This window comes from Protopterus annectens, chromosome 3.part0 (assembly GCF_019279795.1).
Source record: "Protopterus annectens isolate FY-2018-M chromosome 3.part0, PAN1.0, whole genome shotgun sequence".
Lineage (NCBI taxonomy): Eukaryota > Metazoa > Chordata > Ceratodontiformes > Protopteridae > Protopterus > Protopterus annectens.
This window is the reverse complement of record NC_056731.1, coordinates 51,985,600-52,013,237: the sequence shown is the minus strand read 5'-3', so window position 1 is coordinate 52,013,237 and position 27,638 is coordinate 51,985,600. Positions and strand designations below refer to the sequence as shown.

The window sequence follows — 27,638 nt, the reverse complement described above, 5'->3', positions numbered from 1 at the left end:
CTTTCCTTCAGCTGGAAAACCTGACAGCATATGCATTTCCACCTCTTCCCTTGATGTACAAAGTTCTACTGAAGATCAGAGAAGATCAGCCAAGGGTAATCCTGATAGCTCCAGACTGGCCGAGGCAACATTGGTACCCGCTACTGAGAAGCATGTCTCGGACACACGCATGGCCTCTACCTCTATGTCCCTTACTTCTAACACAGGACAACTACAAGATCCTACATCCAAACTTGAAAACACTGCAGCTAGCTGCTTGGAATATTGCATAAAACAAAATAACCCAGGTTTATCTCAGAGGGTTAAGGACATTATCCTGGAGGCACGCAGACCCTCCACAAGGAAGACTTATTCAGCCAAGTGGAAAAGATACCTCATTTGGAGTACAGCAAAGGGAGAAAATGTCTCATTGGCAAACATAGCACACATCCTGGAATATTTAGCAGAACTGTTCCACAATGGCCTGTCTTACTCCTCCATTAAGATTCATGCATCAGCAATTTCAGCAGAATACAACATGGATCCTCCTGTCTTCTCTCATCCTCTACTCAGGCAGTTCTTGAGAGGAATCAAAAATGTAAAACCTCCAAGGAAACCACCTTTACCTACATGGGATCTCAACTTTGTGCTGGAAAAGTTAACACTTCCCCCTTTTAAACCAGCAGCAACAGCAGAATTACAGTTCTTGTCTTGGAAAACTGCTTTCCTGCTAGCAATCACTTCAGCAAGAAGGGTATCTGAGTTACAGGCATTAATGGCAGTACAACCCTTCCTTATCTTCCATCAGGACAGGGTCTCTCTGAGAACTAACCCTACCTTTATGCCAAAAGTGGTCTCCAGAGTATCTTTGAACCAAGCGATTCATTTACCTACATTCTTCCCCAACCCACAGAACAGGGGGGAAAGACTGCTACATACCTTGGATGTGCACAGACAATTACGCTACTATCTGGACAGAACTAAGACCAGCAGAAAAACTGACCAGCTTCTGGTAGCATATGCAACAGGAATGCAAGGAAAAGCAATTTCAAAACAGACAATCTCAAAATGGATAGGAAATTGCATTTGATTTTGCTACTCTTTTCATGGAAAGACAACTCCTGAAAATATCAGACCTCATTCCACAAGAGCTATAGCCACCACTACAGCTTTCCTACGAGGAGTGGCTACCAAAGACATTTTAGAAGCTGCTACTTGGAGCTCCGTGCATACATTTGCCAAGCATTATAATCTTCCCTTATACTCTAGATCCCGAGCAGGTTTTGCAACTGCTGTTTTGCAAGGGATCTTAACTACACCATCTTTATCTTAGTGCCTCCTCCCCCAGTTTGGCTATGGTATTCTACCCATATGTTAGGACTGCAGATGCATCCTTGAAGGACATAGTACAGTTTTGTACCAACCATAAATGTAGATGTCCGATAGGTATGCATCTGCAGTCAAGATTACCCACCCTCCTTCCCCTCTGTGGTATTCCTAGGGTATTTACCCCTCTTTTAGCTAGCTGGGGGAATCTCTTATGGTGTATTTGTTTGTATATATGTATATATATATATATATATATATATATATATATATATATATATATATATATTTTTTTATATTGTTTGCTCTCTACTGTTTGGAATTATTTGCATTTATCCAAATTTAGCCTTCCTAGAGGGCACCTGGCATCTGGGGCAAGAAACACGGAGGAAAATGGCGTCGGCTGATGCCTTTATACCCAATAAACAGCAGCTATGATGTCGGGTGAAGTGCGACATCAGCCGAGGCCAGACCCAGACTGTGGAATCCGGCCGACCGAAGGGCTGCCTGAGGCAGGACAACCCATATGTTAGGACTGCAGATGCATACCTATCGGACATCTACATTTATGGTAGGTACAAAACTGTTCTTTACCTCCGATTGTACCTCTGCTTGTCCTCCTTAAAGGCATCGATCAAGTTTAAATTAAAAAAAGAAAAGATGCTTTGGCACTACCTCTGTATGTGTATGTTTCCCAAATCCTTCTGTGCTCATTCTGTGGTGGACATCTTGGCCTTTTCTGTTAGTATGCTTCTTTTCAGTGGCACTTAGTATACCAGTGTTTGCTTGCTGTGCATCTGGAAAAGATAGATTTGGTTACAGTTAGATAAGAGATAAATTTAACTATAGGCAAGTCTACAATTATGATGATGACATATTGGAAAAAAAAAGTATGTATTTTGTGAGCTTCATAAATTGTGTTTTTCAAAGACTTTACCCACTGTGGTTGCTCTGAGTTTTTTTTTCAAACCTTTTGTTTCATTTCCATAGAAATGGGAATCAGAAATATAAACATTGGTTAGATATGTTCAACCCATGATCTATTTTGATTCTTTACAATGCTTAGGAGATTCCTTATGAAAAGGTCATCTTAATAAAACAGCTTTAATTTTTCCTTTTTTGCCAGTTTTATCCAATTCTGATAAGATTATTAAGCCTAACTCTGTTCTTACAGTGTTTATAGACAGTTTGAAATGCAATAGTGCTCTAACATTGTATTCTTACACCTGTACATTTTCAAACAGTGTTCATCTCTATTTGTTATTTCAGCCTGTCATGCCTTCGTTATGGCAGAAAGACAGATTGCTAGTCAGCATGACTTGTTATTGTTACCGCTATGACTATTCTATTCATGTTTGCTTCTACAGGAAATATATTATTGTTGCATGCAGGAAATGTAGAGTAAGCAGAATACACAAACACTTATATGTCATGCACATTCTTTTTCACATCTACAAAAATAGGATGTTCTTCATGTTTCACTGTTGCAGTCATTACATTTGGGTAATCTGCTGGCAGGTTGCCCTCAATCGGCCTGAATTCCAAAGTCTTGGGTCCTGCGTCGGTTGCTGTCTCCTTTTCCATGACGTCAGGTCATCAGGGGTATAAAATAAGCAGCCAACGCCATTTTCTTTAGTCTTCCTTGCCGCGCGGTGCCCGAAGCAGAAGCATTTTGCAAGTGCCGGTCGGCTGACTCCTGAAATATTCCAGTTTGAGTTTCAGACCGAAGTCTTCACTAAAGCTAAGTACCCCGTTGGGGAAACTTTTTTCTTGCTCAATACCGATGTCAGAAAATGTTAATAATTGTATTACTTGTGGGAAGCAAATACCTCATAAGGATTTCCATTTATAATGTATTCCTTGCCTAGGCCCTGATCACAACGTGCCTGGCTGTTGGTTTTGTGTTAGATTTAACCAACGCACTATTAAGCATTGGTATATTTTTGCCTCAAAGTATTTTGGAAACAGATTTAACTACCCAGAAATGTCGTCGGATAGCAATCCGACTAAAGGAGTACATAAAATACACAAAGAAAAGGACAGAGACAGACAGTCAAGGACCAAAACCGATGACGAAGCTTCTCCTAAGCCAGTCACCGGTTCGCCGGTACTCACTGAGGTGCTTTCGCAGCCCCTGATGCCTGCTACTTTCGAGTTGCAGGCCCCTACCGAGACCCATGTGGAGTCAAGCATGCCGCGTGATACTCAAAGTATTGGACCCATGGATGTATCTCCCTCGGATGGGTCTAGAGCCGCTGAGCAGGCACTGGCTTCTGAGGGTGTATTCAGGCCTCAACATTTTTATATCAAACCGACAACAGCTGCAAAACCAAAGACAAAAGCAACTTCTAAAACTAAAAAAAAAAAACGCTTGAGCCATGTGCACAGGCCTCTATGCCTAAAAAAACAGTTGATCAAAATGGCTGAAGACCTTATTACCTTGATCAGGGGTTCCCATCCCCCTCCTGATAAGAGGCCTAGGCAAGACACTGATTATGAATCTTCAGATCAGGTTTCTGTTTCTTCTGATTCCTCTTCTGATCAGGAATTATCTATACTTCCCTATGAGGATTCTGATGCAGAGGAGTCTATACCATCTGCATCATCTCCTGATGATTATTCATTTGGAGAAACCTTGCATACTTTGAGGGAGCATTTTCACTGGGAGAGTCAAGATTTCTCAGAATTAAAAAAGAGGCTCGGGGATTTCCTTCTTCTCCCTCAGCACAGGCCTTTAGCCATACCCCCTGCTTTAGACATTGTGGATTATGTGTTTTCGTAGTCAAACTTGACCCCTGACTCCTTACCGCCAGCTCCCAGCAAGCCCAACAGATATTACAGGGTCCCTGACTCACACAAAATTTTATTTAGAAACCCTGCTGCTGATCCTGAAACTATTTCACAGGGTCCAAAGGGAGTTAAGGCCTCAACAGCCAAAAATCCTACCCCCTCTTACAGAGATTCAAGGGCACTGGATAGATGGGGTAAAAAGGTTTATACATCTGTAACCTTGGCAATTAGGACCTTAAACTGCCAGTTTCACATGCTCAAGTATCAACAACATGTTATGGGATTGCTGAAACAGAAAATGATGTTGATTTCTGAATGTGCAGAAAATAAAGAATTGCATGAATTATTGCATGCAGCCAGGGTTGCCAAACATCCCTATTTGAGCAGGACTGTCCCGAGATCAGCAGCCTGATCCCAAGTCCCGCACTGCCGGTTTAAATCCTGGGCATCCTCCGCTTTGTTTTTTTTTTTTTTTGATTGGCCCGTATACCGGCATACTGGCCAATCAAAAATTGCTAAACACGGAGCTTCTTGTGTTTAATGCGGTATATGGGCCAATCAAAAAATCACAAAACAGAGCTACTTCTGTTTAATGTGGAACTGCGATGTTTTGCATTAAACAGAAGTAGCTCTGTGTTTATTTATTTTTGATTGGCCCGGGCCAATAAAAAAAAATAAATAAATAAACACAGAGCTACTTTAGTTTAATGTGGAACTCTGATGTTCTGCATTAAAGACCTAGCGTGGAAGACTTTTTTTTGTTTGTTTTTTTGTTTTTTTTTTAGTCTTCACTTGCTGTGAAAGACTTTTTTTTTTTTTTTAGTCTCCAGTTTGTCCCTACCTGGCCAGTTGGAAATCTGGCAACCCTGCATGCAGCTGAACAAGTTGGAAAGCATACTTTGCAATGTGGTTTTGATTCCTTAGAGGCCTCCTGCAGGGCTGTAGTTACTGGATCTGTGATTATGAGGCATGCCTGGCTAATAGAGCAAAATTTGCCTGATCATGTTAAAGCTAAATTATTGGATGCACCTTTACAGCATGATACTCTGTTTAGTATTAAGGCAGAAGAGGTTTTAAAGAAAATGGAAGACAAAGCTAAGTCTATGCAAACTGTAAAAGACTTCTTACAAGTGCAGCCACCAAGATTCAGTAGACCCTGGCCTACAAAAAATTGGGCCTTTCCTGTGTCAGACAGAGCTCAAAGAGGCAAATCCAGATGCCCTAAGGGTTCCAGATACCAGGCACAAGATACTTACAGGTCAAAGCAATGGGGCACTTCTACCTCCAAATCTGGAGGAGATAAAGCGCAAACCTACAGAAAACAGTCCCAATGACTTCCCTCTGCCTTCACCAAGCACTTACCTTTTGGCAGCACCCTTAGGGGGAAAATTAGCACTTTTTGCTCAAAATTGGCAGTTAATAACCCAGGACAAGTGGGTGCTAAACATAGTATCAAAGGGATACAGATTCCACTTCCATACTCTTGCCAATGGCAAACAGTTGGCTGGATCTGCCAAAAAATCAATGGGCAGAGGCACAAAAACAGGTTATGTCCCTCATGGATATGGGGGCCATTCAGCCAGTACCAGAACAGGAAAAAGGACAAGGTTTTTACTCAAGACCGTTCTTGGTACCCAGAAAGGACAAGGCCTGGTGGCCAATACTGGATTTATCGATTTTGAACACATACCTGGACATTCCAAAATTCAAAATGCTGACTTTGCAGCAGCTTCTGCCCATGCTGGGCAAGAATGCTTGGCTGGTGACATTAGACCTAAAAGAGGCATACCTGCATGTCCTAATAAGGCAATCGTGCAGAAGATACCTCAGATTCAAGTCTGGCTTAATGCATTACCAATTCTCTGCACTGCCCTTTGGCTTATCTACTGCGCCAAGGATCTTTACAAAGTGCCTGGCTCCAGTAATTGCTTTTTGCAGACAAAGAAGTATACAAATATATCCTTACTTGGACGACTGTCTCATTCAAGCAGAGAACAAGGACATTCTTCTTCAACACCTGGCGTTTGTGAAAAGGCTTCTAACATGCCTAGGGTACACAATAAATGAAAAGAAATCACAACTGGTACCTTCTCAAAAGATAATATTCCTGGGTGCAAGCTTGAATACAATTGCCCAGCTGGCTTACCTCATGCCAGATAAACAAAGGCAACTGACTACTTACTTCAAACTGATGGCAACAAAATCCCAGTTATCTGCAAGACAAACTCTGCAGGCTTTGGACTTCTTGGCATCCTGCATCCTACTGATTCCATATGCAAGACTGCATATGAGGAAACTTCAATGGTACCTAAAAAGTTTATGGAGTCAACATTGTCACAGTCTGGAAACAATGATCCCTCTCATTCCCTGCCTACAACAGGAGTTTCTATGGTGGGCAAAGGCATGTCACCAAAACATGGGACAGACCTTCTCTCTACCCCCTGCCAGCCAAACTTTAACAGCAGATGCATCAGATTATGCCTGGGGGGGGCCCACATGGCAGGAGGATGCATTCAGGGCATATGGACCCCAAAACAAATGCATCTACATATCAACCAAAAAGAGATGCTAGCTGTTCAAAATGCCCTGACAGCCTTCAAGGACTTACTTCATCCAGGACAACTAATAATAAAGACGGACAACACCATGGTTATGTGGTATATAAACAAGCAGGGGGGCACACACTCATACCCCCTTTGCAGATTAGCCATGGCACTGTGGGACACAGCCTTGACTTACCAAATACATCTTCAAGCTCAATTCCTGCCAGGAAAACAAAATACTCTGGCAGACGATTTAAGCAGAAATCTTATGGACCCTCACAAGTGGAAACTAGATCCACAAGTCTTCAGCATGATAACAAAGAAATGGGGGAGCCTGGACATAGATCTAGTTGCCTCTCCTCAAAATTATCAATTGAAAAGATTCTGCACAAGGACTTATCACAGACAAGCATGGAAAGTGGACGCTCTATCCCTCAGTTGGAAAAACCTATTAGTTTATGCCTTTCCTCCTCTGCCTCTTCTTCCCAAGGTCCTACTAAAAGTCAGACAAGAGAAACCAAAGATGATACTAATTGCCCTGGACAGGCCCCACCAATACTGGTACCCAGTCCTAAGGAACTTGTCTCAATACCCAGCTTGGACCTTATCTCAAAGACCTCAACTACTGTCCCAGCAAAACAATCAGATCCTACACAATCAACTCCAGACACTGAACCTGGCAGCATGGCTGATCATGTAGGCATACAAACAGCACCTCTCAGTAAAGCTGTGATGGATGTCATTTTGGAAGCCAGAAGGCCTAGTACTAGAAAATCTTATGCTGATAAATGGAAGAGATTCTGTGCTTGGAATCAAGCACAAGGAACTGATACAGCAGAACCAAGTATTCCTCAGATATTGCAATACTTGACTGAGAGGCTTGACAAAGGCCTGTCTTTCTCATCAATTAAAATCCATACCTCTGCCATTTTGGCTCATTACAATACAGAGCCACCAATCTTTTCTCATCCTTTACTAAAGCAGTATCTTAGAGGAGCCAAAAATTTAAGGCCTCTTAGAAGATCACCAATACCCGCATGGGACCTCAATTATGTGTTGGAAAAGCTCACCCTGCCTCCATTTGAGCCAGCTGCTACTGCTGATATAAAGTTCTTATCATGGAAAACAGCTCTGCTACTAGCAATTACTTCAGCAAGAAGAGTCTCAGAGCTGCAGGCACTCATGGCTGTGGAGTCTTTTATCATATTTTACCCAGACAGGGTGTCTCTGAGGACAAATCCTTCATTTATGCCTAAGGTGGCTTCCAGTGTGGCTCTTAACCAAACTATTCATCTGCCAACCTTTTATCCAAATCCGCAGAACAAGGGGGAGAGAATTCTGCATTCCTTGGATGTACACAGACAGCTAAGATTCTACTTGAACGGGACTAAAACTCTAAGAAAAACTGAGCAATTGCTAGTGTCATATGCTGCAGGATCAGAAAGAAAGGCTGTTTCAAAGCAGACTATTTCAAAGGGGATAAGCCACTGCATTTGTTTCTGCTACTTACACCATGGCAAACCTGTGCCCAAGGGCATTAGGCCTCATTCCACCAAAGCTGCAGCTACTTCAGAGGTGTACCAACCAAATACATTCTGGAAGCTGCTACTTGGAGTTCTGGTCACACCTTTACAAATCATTATCTTTTGCCTCTCTACTCTAAGTCCAGGGCAGGCTTTGCCACTGCAGTTCTGCAGGGCCTTATAGCCGCACCAAATGCTGTTTAGCTCCAGCCTCCCATCCATAGCTTTGGGGTTCTACCCAAATGTAATGACTGCAACAGTGAAGCACAAAGAACATAGTACAGTTGTGTACACTTACCATAAATGTAGATGTTCAAGTGTATTCACTGTTGCAGTCCAGGTTATCCGCCCGCCACCCCCCTTTTATTCTGGAGTTTATCTTTCCTTCTCTATCTTCTATAACCTATGTGGTGTATTTGCTTGTAGATGAAGGTAAAGTTTGCATTGATGCATGTATATATAGTTTATATATATATAAATATATATATATATATATATATATATATATATATATATATATATATATATATATTTGCTACCTTTTTGGGGGCACCTGACATCTGGGGTAAGAAAAACTAAAGAAAATGGCATTGGCTGCTAGTTTTATACCCCTGACAACCTGACGTCATGGAAGAGGAGACAGCAACCGACGCAGGACCAAAGACTTTGGAATTCAGGCCGACTGAGGGCAACCTGCCAGCAGATTACCCAAATGTAATGACTGCAACAGTGAATACACTCGAACATCTACATTTATGGTAAGTGTACACAACTGTACTTTTTGTGGTACAGATTGTGGTATGGAGTATGGTAAACAGTGTCATTTTTGCAATATTGAATAGTCATGTGCTGTGGCGATAATCAGAATGCAAACAATAATAATTTAAATATTTTCCTATCCGGAGTCATAAGCATACCAAGAGTTACAAAACATAAACAAATTCATTGGAGACTTCGGACACACTAACAAGTTTTCACTGGCCCCTCATCATCACACCCCCTCCCTCCCCAATAGTCACAATTCATAACACAAGTACAATCCTCCCCAATAGTCATAATTCATAACACAAGTACGATCCTCCCCAATAGTCACAATTCATAACACAACTACGATTACCTTTTACTTGTTGTTTTGCTCACAGCTGTGTTCTGATGGAGGAAAATAAAAGACTCCATATATTGCCAGACAAGCTGCGGAATAATGCAGCCATTGAATACCAGTGCTGCAGAAGATGGCACAGTCCTGCTGAGCTGGGGCAGTAAAGGCATGACACTATATGGGCATGCCCTGTGAAGTTTGTGCATACTAGCACAGGCAGTGTTACTAAGTTCACCTGTCAGGGATGGTGCTGGTGTCCATGGCAGCTGTCAGACCCATGCCAGCTTTGTCATAGCTGCAATGGTTAGTATAATTTTATAACAATGTCAAACTGCTTTCCTCTCATTAAGCTAATAATTAAACAATATCTTCTCTTGCAGTCCGAACCACATAATTAGAAATTCAGCTAATGGAGCTTACAGTTGCATCACTAATCATCATGTTTGAGATTGTGACTCAGTTTCCTGAATGTATCAATTAGCACATCCCTCCCCCCAGCACACATGCACACTCACACACATAAATCCTGTAAAATATAACCTGTAATGAATTTTCCAATGATGTTCCCACTTCCATGTTTGATCTTTGTGCATTATTATGTTTCATTCTATAGTATGGACAGCTTTATGAGAAACTTCAGTTGTTATATTACACTTTTCCTGTATTACTTACCATTTCTTTAGAGCACACCTTACTTTGTTCTATAATTAACACAGAGTTTAGAATTATTGCATCATATGTGATGGCTTCAAGTTCTTGGGCTGGCTCTCTGTGGAGAAGGTGTTGTAAAAAGTCAGCTAGTATTGATGAACAGGTGTTGTTTTCATAAACTTGACCCTTATGAATCTGACGTACATGGCAGTTAAGGTGACAAATCATAGATTTTTAGGATGGCTTTTCAGTGACACAGTGTAGAATGGTCTTGGTGACACACGGAGTGGAGGAGGTCTTCAACCTTTTGCAGAAGTTGCCATACTGCTCTTCATGTAGTTGTGTGCAGGAAACAATTGACACACATGGCATTGCATACATTAGTAACGCTACCCTTGGCAGTTGATATGAGGTATGTCCTATAAAACGCTTCTTGATCCCATAGTGCCACTTTGTGGACATTATTTTTTCTGGTCCATAGTTTGAAGTGTATAGTCGTCTTGTAGCTCTTGGAATACAACTCAGCTCCTATAATGCAACCTGTACAAGAATCTTAAGGAGGGTATATAGAGCTGTGTGGAGGTATAAATAAGGAGTTAAAGCTTATTTTGGGAGGCATGTTAGAAATGAGAATGTCCGTGATTTTGTGTAATAAGCAAGCAGCTATAGCCATTTGTTATTCATTTGCTAAAACGCTTGCCATGATCATAGCAGACTTTCATAACCCCAGCAACAGTAGATTCCTCTCCATTCCCAGGCATCCGGGGAGACATAACCACAGTGCAGCCTGGGTCTTTACTGAGACCTCACCCATGAGGAAGTGTTACTCTCCTTGGAGTATCTCAGGGAACATCCTTGCCAGTACAAGGCACATAAACCATCTCAACTGACTGCTTTCAAGCCAGAGGAACAGTGTCCCTGACATTATTTTTTTATTAATCTTTATTAAAACTTTGAATCAAAGAAAAGGAAGCACAAAAGTAACTATAACAACTGGACACAGGTGGGAACAGGATTTAAATTGTTTGTCAAATGTTAATGAAAATATAAACTATGCTATTACTTAAATTGTGTCACAAAAACATGCAACAAATATTACACCATTACTAATTTTTGACCAAATATTATATCATGTATTTGCTGTTGATTTAATTTGCTAAAGTGTTATTTTTATAGCAGAGATTGTTAAGCAGTTTAAAACAAAAAGACATATTTTACAGTTTAATATTTTTCCAGTATTTACCAATGCATTTCCTGGAGACAGCAAGAGTACTATAAAATTAAAAAAAATCATTAGAAGAAGCTATGATGTCCAGAAGGGGAAAACAATAGATATTTCTTGTGTCAGAAATAATAATTCTAAAATTATAAAATAAAGCAACTCAGTAACCATCCTCTATAACTTAACTAGTTTAGAACTCTCTGCCATCATGTGGATCCAATCATCTTTAGTATACACGACACATCTCCAGCAGCTGTAATAAAAAAAAAGAGATATAGAGAAAATGTATTTCGTTAAACAATTTTTAAAATAGCAGCTGTACAAAAACATAAGTAGATACCAAAAGTGCCTTAAAAATGTGATCCTATAAGTTATGTGGAAAGCCCTACTCTTCCTCCAGCATAGGTTTTAGCCAAATTGGGTAATTCATAACCATCTATATTTATATCTGTCTGTATAATGTATTATATATATATATATATATATATATATATATATATATATATATATATATATTTATTTATTTTTATTTATTTATTTTATTTTACATTTGTTGACTGGGATAGTCTGACTGGATGCATGTCCATTTTCAGCGGAGGCCCGGGAAGAAAAGCTCCAAGGGTAAGCAGATACAGCATTACATAATACCAGCATTACATATTACAACCAGACTATTTACAGTGATTACATAACTAAGCAAGTTAAACAAATTCCATAGGTTAGAGTTAATCCCGAGCGTAAGTCAGTATTAAATTAAATTACACAGTAAGCTGGTAAACAGATTTTTACACGTTTTAGGGAGAGTCAGCCAGGCTTGATACATTGACATAGCCAGTTAAGTGCCAAATGTTGTTTGAGTGTAGTTTTAAATTGATCTAAGGTAGAAAGTAAGGTAATATCAGCTGGAAGAGAGTTCCAGTGTCTACTTACAGAGTTTGCAAAGAGAGAGTCACCGGCTGTGTTATTAATTTTTCTAGTATGAATTAGTAGTTTGTTAGAGGATCGAAGCAGTCTAGGATTGTTATAGGGGGTGATAATATTTTTAAGTGCAGGAGTATTGTCCGGATTAGAGAGGATTTTATAGGCCATAATCAGTTGATTATACTGGATTAGGCTGGGTAGTTCAAGCCACCCAAGCTGATTTATATTGATGCAATGATGTGTCCTAAAAGGCAGCCCAGTGGCAAACCTGGCAATGTGGTTGTAGCAAATTGAAAGTTTGTTAAGGACAGTCTTGTTTAAATTCGTGAGTAGAGGGGATGCATACAGAAGGGTTGAAAGAAGGTGAGAGTGAGCTATGGCAATTTTAGCTGGAGGGGTTAGGAAGGCTTTTACTCTGTAAAGTGACCCTAGCTTTTTATCGATGGTTTTGATCATTTGGTTATCATGTAGGTCGAATTTTAGATTATTATCTATGACGACACCTAATAGTTTTGTAGAGGGGTGAGGGGAGATTATTATGCCATCATTTGAATTTATGGTAAAGGTGAAAGTGGTAGACCTACGTGTTGGTGAAAATAAAAGCATTTTAGTTTTTTTGGGGATTTAGGATCAGACAACGTTCAGAACGCCAGTTTTCTATTGTATTAAAGGTGGTCTGGGTAACTGACCATAACTCTACTGGAGATGTGGCTAAGCAAATCAGAGTAGAGTCATCAGCACATTGGATACAGCTGACTTTTAGGATGACAGTATAAAGGTCGTTAATGAAGATGGAGAACAGCAAGGGCCCTAGTATAGAGCCTTGTAGTACTCCAAGGGTGTTAGGTAGAAGATTAGAGAGTTTGTTCTGCCAGAGGACAGCCTGCTATCGACCATTCAGGTAGGATTGAAACCACTGAAGGGCTCTAGTATCTAGACAGAATGTTTACAGGGTGTGGATTAAAAGTTGGTGATCAACCATATTGAATGCCTTGGAAAGATCCAAGAAGAGGGCTGAAGATATATAATTATTGTTGCGATTATGGTTTATGGTGCTGGTAAAGGCTAGGAGGGCTGAAGTAGTGCTGTGATGAGGACGGAAGCCATGCTGAGTGCCTGCCATAAGGTGATTCTGGATTAGGTGGTGCATGAGTTGTCTATGAATACATTTTTCCATAATCTTTGCAAGTGGAGAGAGTATAGCTCTATATATATATATATATATATATATATATATATATATATATATATATATATATATATATATATATATGCATACACACACATATATCTATATATTTGGCTGTGCATTGGTGCAGTGGTTAACATTGTCACCTTAAAGCAACAGGTTCTCTGGTTAGATTCTCAGCTGGGGTGCCTTCTTTGCAGAGGTTGTTGTCTTCCCAGCATTCTTGTGGGTGCCCTTCAGGTGCTCTGGTTACCTCCCACATTCCAAAGACATGCATCTGGTGAATTTTGCCCTGGGCCACCGATGAATATAGGCTCTGTTCTAGAGGGACTTTCCCATTCAACAAATGTTAAATTAATATGTATATATGTATATATATATATATATATATATATATATATATATATATATGTATATATATATAGAGAGAGAGAGATAGAGAGATTTTAGTATTTTATATATAGAAAGCTCTTGTGTTGCTAAAACCTCACACTTCTAATAAGCTTTCAAAAATTATCATAACTAGCAAAGGTACTGTATCTGTAATACTATTATCATAACCTCACACATTTTATAGGGAGAAATTGAATCACAGGATCATCAGTCTTTCAGGTTAATAAGGTTGTTTTGGTAAAAGATATAATTGCACTATCTCCCCTCCCAAAAAAAAAAAAATAATTTTCCTTCATAGATGTAGTTTAGGTTTCTTAGATGGAAATTTCCCAAAATATTCTTATAGTTGAAAAAAAAAAGCCTTTATGTAAATATATTGTTTAGAAGCTCTCTAAATTCCTTGCTTGGGCATGCATAATTAGTCAAACAGAAAGCAAATAATATGCATCTGTGGGAATAACCAGAGTACAACTAGTTTTGCAGATGTATGCAGTTCATAGTGTCTCAACATTGTATTCTTTCAGGAACTAAAAGAAAAAAAATAAATAAATAGCCATTACATAGAACATGAGAGTTTGATATTGAAACATCATACTGTAGTATTATTTTTAAATAATACAGTGGTTGCTGTTGTTGCTTTAGATAGATAACAGCAGTGGCCTTGTTCAGGGGTCCTTTCAGCATGTCAAGACCTGTCACTGTATAATAGAGAGTAAACCCAGTAGCCAAGATGTCATCATTTTGGTCACTACTGTAAAATCATGACCATAGATGAGGATGGGGTGGAGGAACATCCATCAGTTTAAAATTAAATTCTTTGCAAATGTACGTATTTGTTTGTTTGCAGTGTTTGTCAGTATAATAAAACTGGCGGGAACCCTTTTGTAGTGGAGATAACGGACGTAATGTTACGGGACTGTACAAAGAGTTAATCAATGGCAAAAACACAGCATATCATTTAAATGTGTAATTAATGTAAATGTGTAATTAATGTAAGTACAGCAAACAGAAGATTTAGATATATACAATGCTAAAGAAACAACCAAAAAATAAGACGTTATCGGTAAAAGTGATGAATAGGGGTTGTGTAAGTGTGTGTGTGCATATGTTTATATATAAATGTCATGCATATGTATACATGTATACGTATCTGACTATATCTGTATATGTACACACATATACGCGTGCACATACACACACACACACACACACACACACACACACACACAGTAAACACAGGATTATGGAGATGGTAAGAAGATTTGCAGTGGCATAATTTCACTTTTAAGGTAGTCTCAGTTATCTGTGCTTGATATTTATTAGACTTTATGCAGATGTAATGGTCCAGTTTCTGTATGGTTGATCAACCCACATTTAAACATTGTGGAGGGCAAATTATTTTTTGTGTATGTGTGTAAGAGAGAGAGAGAGATAAATATAGATATAAAACACACACACACACACACACACACACATATATATATATATATATATATATATATATATATATATATATGTAATGTAATGTAGTTATATCTAGACATATATATATATAAATATATATTTCCGTACGTAATGTAGTTATACCTAGACGTAGATATAGCTAGATGTAGATATATCTGCGTCTATGTCAGTTTTTCGGAAACTCACAAAAAATATTGAAGAGACCATAAGATCGAGTGTCCGAAAACTTGAAAATAAAAAAAAAAAAAAAAAGAACAAAGAAAGAAAAACACAAACATCTACCATTTTATACATTTTCCAGGGAGGATAGCCCCTATGTACTCCCAACAAATTATATATTCCCACTCCAAGATCGCACAACATTGAGCAAAAAAGAGTACATTTCCCAATCTTCGCTGTACCTTGATTTCCATTCAAAAGCTTCAGGTTTTCAAAAACTGGATCATATGGTTCTAACCATATGGAGTTTGAGTTTCTGAACTGATAAGGACCCATATATATATATATATATATATATATATAGTTTTACTTTATAATCTCGAGATACTGAAATATCGAATTTCAGTATCTCGAGACTATAAAGACGAACTTACAAAATAGCAAAATTCCATAACCACGAATCCAGAAATGTTGAATTTGCAGTTTTGGTGGTGCACTACGTGAAGTGGGATATGCTGTGTGCCTGATGTACAGTGTGTTGTGTGGATATGCTTGGAGATTAAGGTAAGTGAATATTTTTTTAAGGGTTTTGGGTAGGGATTTGAGTGCATGTGAGTGTCTTCAGAAGTTTTAGGTGTGGGTTAGGGTAGGTAAGTAAGAGTATGAGTGTGTAAGTGTTGAAAGTGGTGGTGTTTGTACATATGTGATGTGTGTGTGTGTGTGTGGGGGGGATTGTAGCGTGTGTAGTGATGAGTTTACTGTCATTTTCTGTTTGTTGTGACCTCAGAGTTAGTATATATAAGTAGTGGGGGTGTGGGGGGCATACCCCCATATGGGGGCATGCTTGCCCCCCTGTTTATATATATGGTAGGTTTGTCTGTTTGTATTGTTGTGTTTGTGTGTGTTTAGTTTATTTGTTGTAATGTGGGGAGGACGGTGTATGTGCTGTGTGGTGTTTGAATTTCTCAGTTTTGAGGTTTTGGTGTTTTGATTTTTCGGCTTTATAGTCTCAAGATACTGAAATTCAATATTTCAGTATTTCGAGATTATAAAGTGAAACTATATATATATATATATATATATATATATATATATATATATATATATATATATATATAGATATGGATCTACTGCATTCTAACGAATTTGCATTTCACCGAAACGTAAATCTGCGAGTGCATTTACACGAAAGTGTGTTTCAACGAAAACGCACTTTCGTGTAAATCCATAACAAAAAAAAAAAAGCTAAACACTTAAAACACTGTTATGCAGGGGGGCAAGCCCCTCTGCACCCTCCAAGATCACACTACAGTGGGGAAAAGGCAATGTTCCCTCATCCCCACTGTACTACGATCTCAGCAACAGCAACAGTCCTCTTAGCTGTACATTCACACTGAACATTGATGTATAACTAAGTTAACATGCATACCACATGTTTTTTTTTCTTTACCTATTTTTTTTTTAACTACTGATTTACGCGAAAGTGTGTTGTTGATAAAAAGCACTTTTGCATAAATCCACTCGCGAATCACCAGTTTCGGTGAAACAGAATTCGCCAAAATAAAGTAGATCTGTGTGTATATATATATATATATATATATATATATATATATATATATATATATATATATATATATATATATATGTGTGTGTGTGTGTGTGTGTGTGTGTGTGTATGGGTCTACACTTGATTGAAAGCTCACTAGACTGAAACTCATTTCACGGCACACACTTGACTGAAAGTTCACCTGGCTGAAACTCATTTCATTGAAAGGTATATGCCCTTTTCCCCATTGTAGTGCGATCCTGGAGTTAGTATATATGAGCACATTCAGGGGGGTGGGGGGGGCATAGCCCCCCACATAGTTTGGGTATATATTGTGTTCTAAAAAGAGTTATTCATTATAGTTGTAAGTATCCATGTATATGGTTTAAATGGTTTAAAATGTAGAATATATATATATGTGTGTGTGTGTGTATGTATATGTAGATATATATATAAAGATATGTGTGTGTGTGTGTGTGTGTGTGTGTGTGTGTGTGTGTGTGTGTGTGTGTGTGTGTGTGTGTATCTATATATACACTGGTGCTCAGTGTACAGATCTATGTGTTTAATGGATACTGAATGCCGACTGTAGGATCAGTGAGCTGGGGATGAACAGGATATTGAATACTGATAATAATGCACACAGCAGTAACAGTAGCAATGTTGAGACCTGACTGAGTCAGTACCGTAATCCAGAACTGAATGGCCAAAAAAGTAGATTTGCATGAACTAAATTTGAGATGGACATTTCTTAGGATATCCACTTATCTTCAAGGTTTGGCAGTTATAGTATGTATAAGCTCAGGGGATGTTGGGGTCAGGGGATCTTGCCCACCTGCAAAAAAATAAATAAATCAGTGTAAAGGGGTAGAGAGATATTTGATATTCATTCTTCTGATGTATTTTCAGTGTGTTTTATTTTCAGCATGTCAGCACTCAGTGTTATGAGTGCTGACTTTTCAGCAGGGAGCCATACAGAGCTGCTTGGGAAAGGGAAATTGAAAGCTGATTTTAGAAGCACTGAGCTGAGTGTGGATAAGATGCTGAAACTAATGATCAGAGGATAGGGCTGCATGCAAAAGCAGAAAGACTGCATGTTGACGGTAGAAGTGATGTGGTTGAAGATCAGAGTCCTGAGCTGCATGTGAACACTGTGCTGAGTTCCCATGACCTGTGGGAGGGGTTTGCATGAAGCTGAGTCTGAATACCAATTATCTGTGTGCAGCCTTAGGGGTCAGTTTGCAGAACCAGATATGAACAGGACACTGACTTATAAAACGTGAAGCCAGCTATAAGTGGAAGACTAAACCTGCCAGTGGTGAGCAGTGGGCTTCCATGGGTAATGATAAAGTTTTAAAGGGAAAGTAAGGTAAAGACAACTGAATTCTGCTGGGACATTTTAAGTGACTGACAGTGGGGTGCATAAGAGAACATTCACTGTAGTCAACAAATGTTATCTAATATAGAAACATAGTGTAAGCATCAAATGTTATTGTAGTTGGTCAGATGTTGCCGCAGTGGATGCTGGCAGCTTAATTGCACAGCATTATTTTAAATTCAGATGTTTGCAGGACTGTAGCATTACATACTGTGACTTCTGGCTTGTTGGGGTTTTGGGTGCATTAGTTTATGCAAAATGCGGTTCATTCTTCTGAGGTTTATTCATTGAGTGCAGGTGTCTATTTAGCCCTTGATAGGAACACACAACTGTTGTGTTTCTGTTGCTGAGCAATATTTCTCAGAGATTCAGTTTTATGCTCTGCCCAGCTGTACTCCAGCTGCTTTTCCATGAATGTGGTAATTCTACCAAACTGTACAACGGAAAATACAAATCTGCCAGTGGTTTATGCTGTTGTGGGATAGAATGGGCAACATTGTTATTCAGAACCACAATACAGGTAAAGGTGAAGTGCTGTAAGCCTGAGTCCATGTTAGTATTTTATTTTTGTTTATTTGAGAATTGTCTTGATGGTGCTTGTCCGTGGACTGAAAATACATAAGCAGTCATTTTAAATTATAATTGAATTGCATTTGGTGGAAAAAGCTTCTAAAATGTACTACAAATCATATCACTCAAGTGTAAGTTGCAGAAAAGAGGAAAATCCCAGGATGCAAAAACTCCCTTACCAGCCTCAGTAAGAAACTGAGATCTCTCATAAAATCCTCCAAAGCTAGTTACGAAAATAAAATTGCCAAAGATTCCAAAGACAACCACAAGGCATTCTATAACTATGTCAAGAATCTAAATGGCAATGCTCAGATCTGCTCTGAGCTAAAACAGAATGGCATTAAATATACTGATCCTAAGGATATTGCCAATATCCTGGCAGATCGAATCAGTGCCAACTTCACCCCCCTCTCACCCCCTAAATGGCCCATCTCAATACCGGAAGATTGCCAAATTCTGGTAATAACAGCCACACAGGTAAAAAATGCACTCTCTAAAGCTAAGAATACAGCATCCATGGGACCAGATGACATCCCGGGCTGTGTACTACATGAACTACAATATGAACTGGCACCTCACCTAAGTGTCATGTTTAATCATAGCCTCACCTCAGGTTTTGTGCCCACTGAGTGGCGCAGTGCTACAGTTATCCCACTCCACAAGGGGGGATCCACCTTGGATCCCGGAAACTACTGTCCCATCAGTCTGACAAGCCTTATCTGCAAGGCCATGGAGCTTATTATCATGGAACTTATAAACAAAGACATTGGCAACCTTCAAACACTGGACCCCACCCAGTTTGGGTTCGTGAAGGGCCGATCTAGTCTCCTGAACCTGATTGACTTCTTCGAATCAGTCTCCAGAGCCATGGACAAGGGTAAGGTGGTCCAAACAGCCTATCTAGACCTTGCCAAGGCCTTTGACACCATCCCCCACTCTGGAATCATAGATAAACTTACTAAGCTGGGCATTAATCCCTATGTCACCCAATGGGTTGCTAACTGGCTTACTGATAGAACCCACACTGTAAAAGTAGCCAACTCCAAATCCAGCTCCAGACAAGTGACAAGTGGAGTACCTCAGGGTTCAGTCCTGGGACCGCTCTTGTTTGGCATCTACTTTTCTGAAGTACAGGCCAACACTAAGGGACTCTGGCTAATAAAGTTCGCAGATGACTGCAAACTGGGAGCCATTATTGAATCCCCAGATGATGTGGATACTCTACAAAAGGACCTTACAGAAACAGATACTTGGTGCCAGAGTCATGGGTTCAAGTTCAATGCCAAGAAATGTATAGTTATCCCCTTTGGGAAAAAACATGTACCCGTGAATTACCATATAGGTGGCAGTACATTAAACACCAAAAGTGTGATAAGAGACTTAGGGACACAGGTGGACAGTGGTCTCACCTTCGATAACCACATCACCACAACAGTCAGGAAATCCTTCTATGTGGCACACCTCATCACTAAGGGCTTTTCTTCCAGAAAAAGGAGGTCATTGTCCCACTGTACTCATCCCTCATTAGACCCATTATAGAATACAGTGCTCCGTTTTGTATGTACCTCTCAAGACATCTGCAACAACTGGAAAGGCAGCAGAAATACCTCACTAAAAGAATCACAGGCCTAAAGCAGATGCCCTACGCTGACCGCCTTAAAAAACTCCAGCTATACTCTGTTGCATATTGGCTACTCAGAGGCGATCTCTGCTTAACATACAAGAACATGTCAAACCCAGAGCTGTTGGACATGCTACACTTAAAGAAATCCCAGTCCCTCAGAGCCACACGCTCCAGGGATCTAAACCTTGTCATCAGAATAAACAAAACATGCTGGAGGGATAGGTTCCTGACTCAGAGACTCCCCAGACTCTGGAATAGATTACCCATACATGTCAAGCAGAGTGCCTGTTTGGCCCTCTTCAAAAGGAACCTTGACGATTGTATGGGAGAAAGGAAATTTACCCCGGGGATCACGTCAGTCGCCCTGCTAGACAGCGGTCCAGGGAAGTAAATAGTGTGGGAAGAAATAGCCAGGGAATTGTTATGGCTAGGCTTCTATAGGCCCTAGGGCTGATAGCCTAATACTAACCTATGAACCTAAGTAAAAAAAGTCAGTGCTGCATTAGGATCAGGATGACATTTCAAGGCCCTGGGTCAACCATGTCTGCCTACTTCTATAAACCCCATGACAGCTGGACATGTACACAATGTATCACAGACTTTACCTATGCATGCACTCACTCTTGACAAGCTTCTTTATCTTTATTAGGTAAGGATGAACGTTTAATTTGGGCATTCTGTTTCTAACAGGTGGACTTTGATCAGCTTCAGGACAACCTCTGTCAGATGGAGAAGAGATGCAAAGCATCCTGGGATCATCTAAAAGCTATCGCAAAACATGAAATCAAGCCAGTTTTGAAGCAGAAAATGTCAGAGTTCCTGAAGGACTGTGCAGAAAGAATTATTATTTTAAAAATCGTTCATAGGAGGATAATTCACAGGTACCAGATTACAATTTCAATGAACCTTTTGCAGTGCAGTATTTCAGCTATGTTTTTAGAGTACAGTTATATAGGGATAAAGAACACCAAATAAATTTTGAACAAACCCAAGGTGCTATACAGTCAGGAGTCTTCCTCAGGAATGATGAAACCAATGGCTGAGAGCTTGGTTTCCATGAGAACTACTGTGTAATAGGCAATCTGACATGACTTTGAACTTACCATATAGTGTTTTAGGTTCCTTGCAGTACTTTGAGGTTCTTTGAGTATTTTTCTGATGAAACAGAAACCACTGAGTACATTTTGTTGATTTCTTTGTTTCAGAAAAAATATGTTTGAATTTAAGAGATCATATAGCACTTTGCATAAGACCATTTCGCTTTTCCCCTGATGTTCTTCGTGTTTCACTGTTGCAGTCATCACATTTGGGTTATCTGCTTGCAGTAGCCCTCAGTTACCCTGATTAACAAAGTCTTGGGTCCTGCATCGGTTGCTGTCTCTTCTTCCGTGACATCAGGTAGTCAGGGGTATAAAACATGCAGCCGACACCATTACATCAGTCTTTCTTGCCGTGCGGTTCCCGAAGCAGAAGCAGTTCACAAGTGCTGGTCGGCCGACTCCTGAAATTTTCGTTTTCAAGTTTCAGAACCTAAGTCTTCAACTAAAAGCTAAGTACCCCATTGGGGAAACTTTTTCTTGCTCTATACTGATGTCAGTAAAAGTAAATAATTGCATTTCTTGTGGAAAGCAAATACCTCATAAAGATTTTCATTCGTACTGTATTCCTTGCCTAGGCCCTGACCACGACGTACCTCACTGTCGGTTTTGTGCCTTATTTAAACAACGAACTGTCCGTCATCGGTATATTTTCACTTCTAAATATTTTGGTGCTCAGTTCAATTAGCCAGATATGTCTTCGTTAAGCCGTCCGACTACTGACATTCTGAAAAAACACAAAGATAAAGACAGAGACAGGCCGTCTATGTCCAAAGCTGCTTATGACACTTCTCCTAAGCCAGTCACCAGTTTGCCGGTACTCAGTGAGGCACTTTCGCAGCCCCCGATACCCGCTACTTCAGATTCGCAGGCCTCTACTGAGACCCATTCAGAGTCCAGTATGCCACGAGATGCTTCAACTATGGAACCTGCGGATGTCTCTACCTTGGATGGGTCCGGAGCCACTGTGCAGGCACCGGCTTCTGAGGGTGTATTCAGGCCTACTGACTTGCATATCAAACCAACACCATCTTCTTCTTCAAGGTCTAAAACTCAAACCATGCCTAGAAAACTGATGCCAAGACTGCATGGTCAGGTCTCTATGCCTAAAAATCAAATGATAAGAATAGCTGAAGACCTTATTACTTTAATCAGGGGAAGCCAACCTTCCCCCCTCTAAGAAACCTAGGACTGAGTTTGCTTATGATACTTCTGACCAGGATTCTGAAATTTCTGTTTCCTCTGATGACCAGGATTTACCCTTATCTACCTATGAGGATTCTGCTGCTGAGGACTCTATTCCCTTTGCTTCCCCCACAGAGGATTTCTCTTTTGGTGAAACCTTGCATACTCTCTGGGAGCATTTCCATTGGGAAAGTCAGGATTTCTCTGATTCTAAAAAGAGGCTTAGGGATTTCTTACTTCTGCCCCAACAGAGGCCTTTAGCTATCCCTCCTGTTCTAGACATTGTTTATGATGCCTTTTCAGAATCTAGCTTGGCCCCTGACTCTTTACCTCCTGCTCCCAGAAAACCTGATAGATATTACAGGGTTCCTGACTTTCACAAGTTCCTTTTCAGAAATCCTATTGCAGATCCTGAGACCATTTCACAGGGACCCAAGGGCATTAAAGCTACTGCTGCCAAAAATCCTACCCCTTGTGATAGAGACTCCAGGGTACTGGATAGACGGGGTAAGAAGGTATACACTTCTGCAACTTTGGCCATTAGGGCCTTAAACTGCCAGTTTCATATGTTAAAGTATCAGCAGCATATTATTGGATTGCTTAAATAGAAAATGATGTTGATTCTTGATTGTGCTGAAAATAAGGATTTACAGGATTTAATGCATTCTGATGAACAGGTTGTAAAACATACTTTGCAATGTGGTTTTGATTCACTTGAGGCATCTTGCAGGGCTGCTGTCACTGGGTCTGTACTTAGAAGGCATGCTTGGCTTAATGAGCAATCCTTGCCAGATCATGTTAAAGCTAAATTACTGGATGCTCCTTTAAATCAGGACCACCTGTTTGGCAGCAAGGCAGAAGAAGTTCTTAAAAAGATGGAGGAAAAAGCTAAATATATGCAAACTGTTAAAGATTTCTTACAAGTACAACCTCTATGATTTAGTAGGCATTGGACCTCTAAGAATTGGTCCTTTCCTGCCTCTTCCAGGCCTTCTCAGTCCAAACCCAGATCCAGCAGAACACCCAGGCTTCAGTCCCAGGGTATGCACAGGACTAGGCAGTGGGGGGCCCCTACTTCCAAATCTGGGAGTAGTAAAACTCCCCCCTATGGTAAACTGTCTCAATGACTTAACTTTAAAACTTCCAAGCAATTCTCAATTCTTAAGCATAAAGGCTATTCAAACTATACCAGAAGAGGAAAAGGGACAATGTTTCTACTCAGGACTTTTCCTGGTACCCAGAAAATACAACTCATAGCATCCTATCCTGGACCTGTCTACTTTAAACACCTTTTTGGTGATTCAAAAATTCAAGATGCTAACTCTTCACCAGTTGCTTCCTATGCTAGGGAAATATACCTGGTTGACAACACTCAATTTAAAGGAAGCATACCTTCACATCCCTATCAGGGAATCTTGCAGAAGATACCTACGCTTCAAAGAAGGCTACATGCACTATCAATTCTCTGCACTGCCCTTTGGCTTATCTACTGCGCCAAGGGTATTCACAAAGTGCCTAGCTCCAGTCATTGCATTTTGCAGGCAAATAAATATTCAAATATACCCATACCCGGATGATTGTCTAATTCAGGCAGAAAGCCAGGACATACTTTTGAATCATCTGGCTTTTGTACAAAGGGTGCTAAATTGACTGGGGTACACCATAAATGAAAAGAAATCACACCTGGTACCCTGTCAACAAACTATACTCCTGGGAGCAAGCTTGAATACAACTTATCAGATGGTTTCCTCATGCCAGAGAAACAAATTCATTTGACAACCTACTTCAAACTAGTGGCCACAAAAACCCTGCTATCTGCAAGGCAAATACTGCAAGCCTTGGGGTTCATGGCCTCCTGCATTCTTCTCATTCCATATGCACGACTGCATATGAGGAAACTACAATGGTATCTAAAAAGCCTATGGTGTCAACATTCTCAGGATCTAGAAGCAATGATTCCTATCATACCTTGCCTACACCTAGAGTTCCTTTGGTGGGCAGAGGCCTGCCACCAAAACAAGGGACTGCTATTCACTCTACCCACTGCCGCCTAAACCCTAACAACAGATGCATCAGACTATGCATGGGGGGCTTACCTGGCAGGGAAGTGCATTCAGGGCAAATGGAACCCAAATCAAATGCACCTGCATATCAATCAAAAAGAAATGTTAGCGGTACAGAATGCTCTGACAGCCTTCAATGACCACAATCTTCCAGGACAATTAGTGGTATAGACGGACAACACCACTGTTATGTGGTACATAAACAAGCAGGGGGGTACCCATGTACCCATTCTTACCCCCTCTGCAGACTAGCCATAGCACTGTAGAACACAGTCTTGAGCTACCAAGTGCATTTACAAGCTCATTTCCTGCCAGGAAAACTAAATACACTGGCAGACGGACTAAGCAGATAACTCATGAACCCACATGAGTGGAAACTGGAACCAAAGACTTTCAACATGTTGACAAACAAATGGGGGAGCCCAGATATAGACTTGTTTGCCTCCCCCCAGAACTACCAATTGGACAAATTTTGCACAAGGACTCCCCACAAACAAGCTTGGAAAGTGGATGCTCTGTCCTTTAGCTGGAAAAAACTATCAGTTTATGCCTTTCCTCCTCTGCCCCTCCTCTCCAAAGTACTACTAAAGATAAAACAGGACAAACCAAGAACGATATCGATTGCATCAGACTGGCCATGCCAACACTGGTACCCCCTCTTGCGCAGTGTGTCACTGTTGACCCCATGGCACCTGCCTCAGAACCCTACCCTGTTGTCTCAGCAGGAGAACCAGATTCTGCACCCTCAGCTTCAAACCCTGAACCTAGCAGCCTGGCTAATTACCTAATCTCTCCTTTATCATCCCTCAGTAAACCAGTGATGGATATCATTTTAGAGGCAAGGAGGCCTAGTAATAGAAAATCTTATGCTGAAAAATGGAAAATATTCTGTGCCTGGAACCAATTTCAAGGGATGAGCACAGCAGTGCCCAATTTACCTCAGATTCTACAATACTTAACTGAGATGCTTCACAAGGGCCTTTCTTTTCCCTCTATCAAAATTCACTCCTCAGCCATTTCAGCTCATTATAACACAGAACCTCCCCTCTTCTCTCATCCACTGCTCTAGCAGTTCCTCAGAGGGGCCAAAAATTTAAGACCACCCAGGACAGCCCCAACTCCAGCCTGGGACCTTAATTTTGTATTGGAGAAACTCACTCTTCCTCCTTTTGAGGCAGCTGCTAGTGCAGATTTAAAATTCCTTTCTTGGAAAACAGCCTTCCTTTTAGCAATCACTTCAGCAAGAAGGATATCTGAATTACAGGCCCTTATGGCAGTGGAGCCTTTCATAATCTTTCATGCGGACAGGGTGTCCCTCAGAACCAGTCTCTTCTTCATGCCCAAGGTGGCATCCAGTGTGGCTCTTAATCAGTCTATTCATTTTGCAACCTTCGTTCCTAATCCACAGAACAAAGGGGTATGGATACTGCACTCCTTAGATGTGCACAGACAGCTTAGATTTTACTTGGACAGGACTAAACCTCAAAGGAAATCTGAACAACTGCTGGTGGCATTTGCTGCAGGGGCAGAGGGGAAGGCTATTTCAAAGCAAACCATTTCTAAATGGATAGGCCATTGCATTCATTTCTGCTATAAGCACCATGGAAAACCTATCCCACAGGGCATCAGACCCCATTCAACCAGGACTGCATCTACCTCTACAGCCTTTCTCAGAGGTGTCCCTACCAGGGACATCCTAGAAGCAGCTACCTGGAGTTCTGTACATACTTTCACCAAGCATTACCGTTTGCTAATTTGCTCTAAATCCAGAGCTGTCTTTGCCACTGCAGTCTTGCAGGGCCTTATAGCTGGTCCTAATACTATCTAAAATCCTCCTCCCATCCTTAGCTTTGGGAATCTATCCAAATGTGATGATTGCAACAGTGAAACATGAAGAACATAGTACAGTTGTGTACACTTACCATAAATGTAGATGTTCAAGTGTATTCGCTGTTACAGTCCTGGTTACCCTCCCTCCAACCCTCTGACCTTTTTTGGCTATACCTCTACTCTCCTTTACTATACTTAAAAGCTTTTTGGTGCATTTGCGTTTTTGTTGGAGGTATAACGTTGTGTATATATATATATATATATATATATATATATATATATATATATATATATATATATATATATATTGCTTCCCATTAAGGGGGCACGTGACATTTGGGGCAAGCAAAACTGATGTAATGTCTCGGCTGCATGTTTTATACCCCTGACTACCTGACATCACGGAAGAAGAGACAGCAACCGAAGCAGGACCCAAGAATTTGTTAATCAGGACGACTGAGGGCTACTGCAAGCAGATAACCCAAATGTGATGACTGCAACAGTGAATACACTTGAACATCTACATTTATGGTAAGTGTACACAACTGTACTTTGTTGTGCATTCTCAGAATAAGTATATACAGAACATGGGGGTAAGGAGGATTCAGGGGGGCTTGCCCCTCACAAAAGTACTTTTGTTTTTCTTTTGTTGTAGTTTATGATATGCAGCTGTAATGCTTTCTTTGTATTCTGGTTTGCTGAAATGTTTATTTCATTGAACTGATATATACCCAGTATTCTATACAGTTCATGTATAGCACTCTTCCATTCCCCAGACAAATGCACTCCTGAGGCTTTGGTTAAATGAATGGCACTAATATACTTTCCCACTTATTACTGTGTGGATTCCCACTTTGTGCACTTGACTTCACAACCCTTCTTTTAATTAAAAAGCTGTTTTAATGTTGTTTATACTAACAGAAAATAAATGTCACTCAACAATATTAGGTATGTCTGAAAGACAACAGAAGGACCTTCTAAGCATTTTGATTTCATCATATGGTAATGTTCCATTTTTTGCAAAACAACCTTAGATCAGCACTTTCCCCCTGTAATAACATTCTGCTCAAGTAATAAGTTTTGGTG

At 40.3% G+C, this 27,638-nt stretch overlaps 1 protein-coding gene across 5 annotated transcripts in view; it reads left to right on the top strand.

Annotated features, from left to right (window-relative positions):
• FHOD3 (formin homology 2 domain containing 3) overlaps nt 1-27,638 on the top strand; it is a 3,141,544-nt gene that overhangs the window by 2,927,446 nt on the left and 186,460 nt on the right. For all 5 annotated transcript variants that reach the window (XM_044064575.1, XM_044064578.1, XM_044064576.1 and 2 more), the window contains one exon: nt 21,068-21,258. In XM_044064575.1, the coding sequence (XP_043920510.1) occupies nt 21,068-21,258 (191 nt within the window). The remainder of the gene's footprint in view (nt 1-21,067; nt 21,259-27,638) is intronic.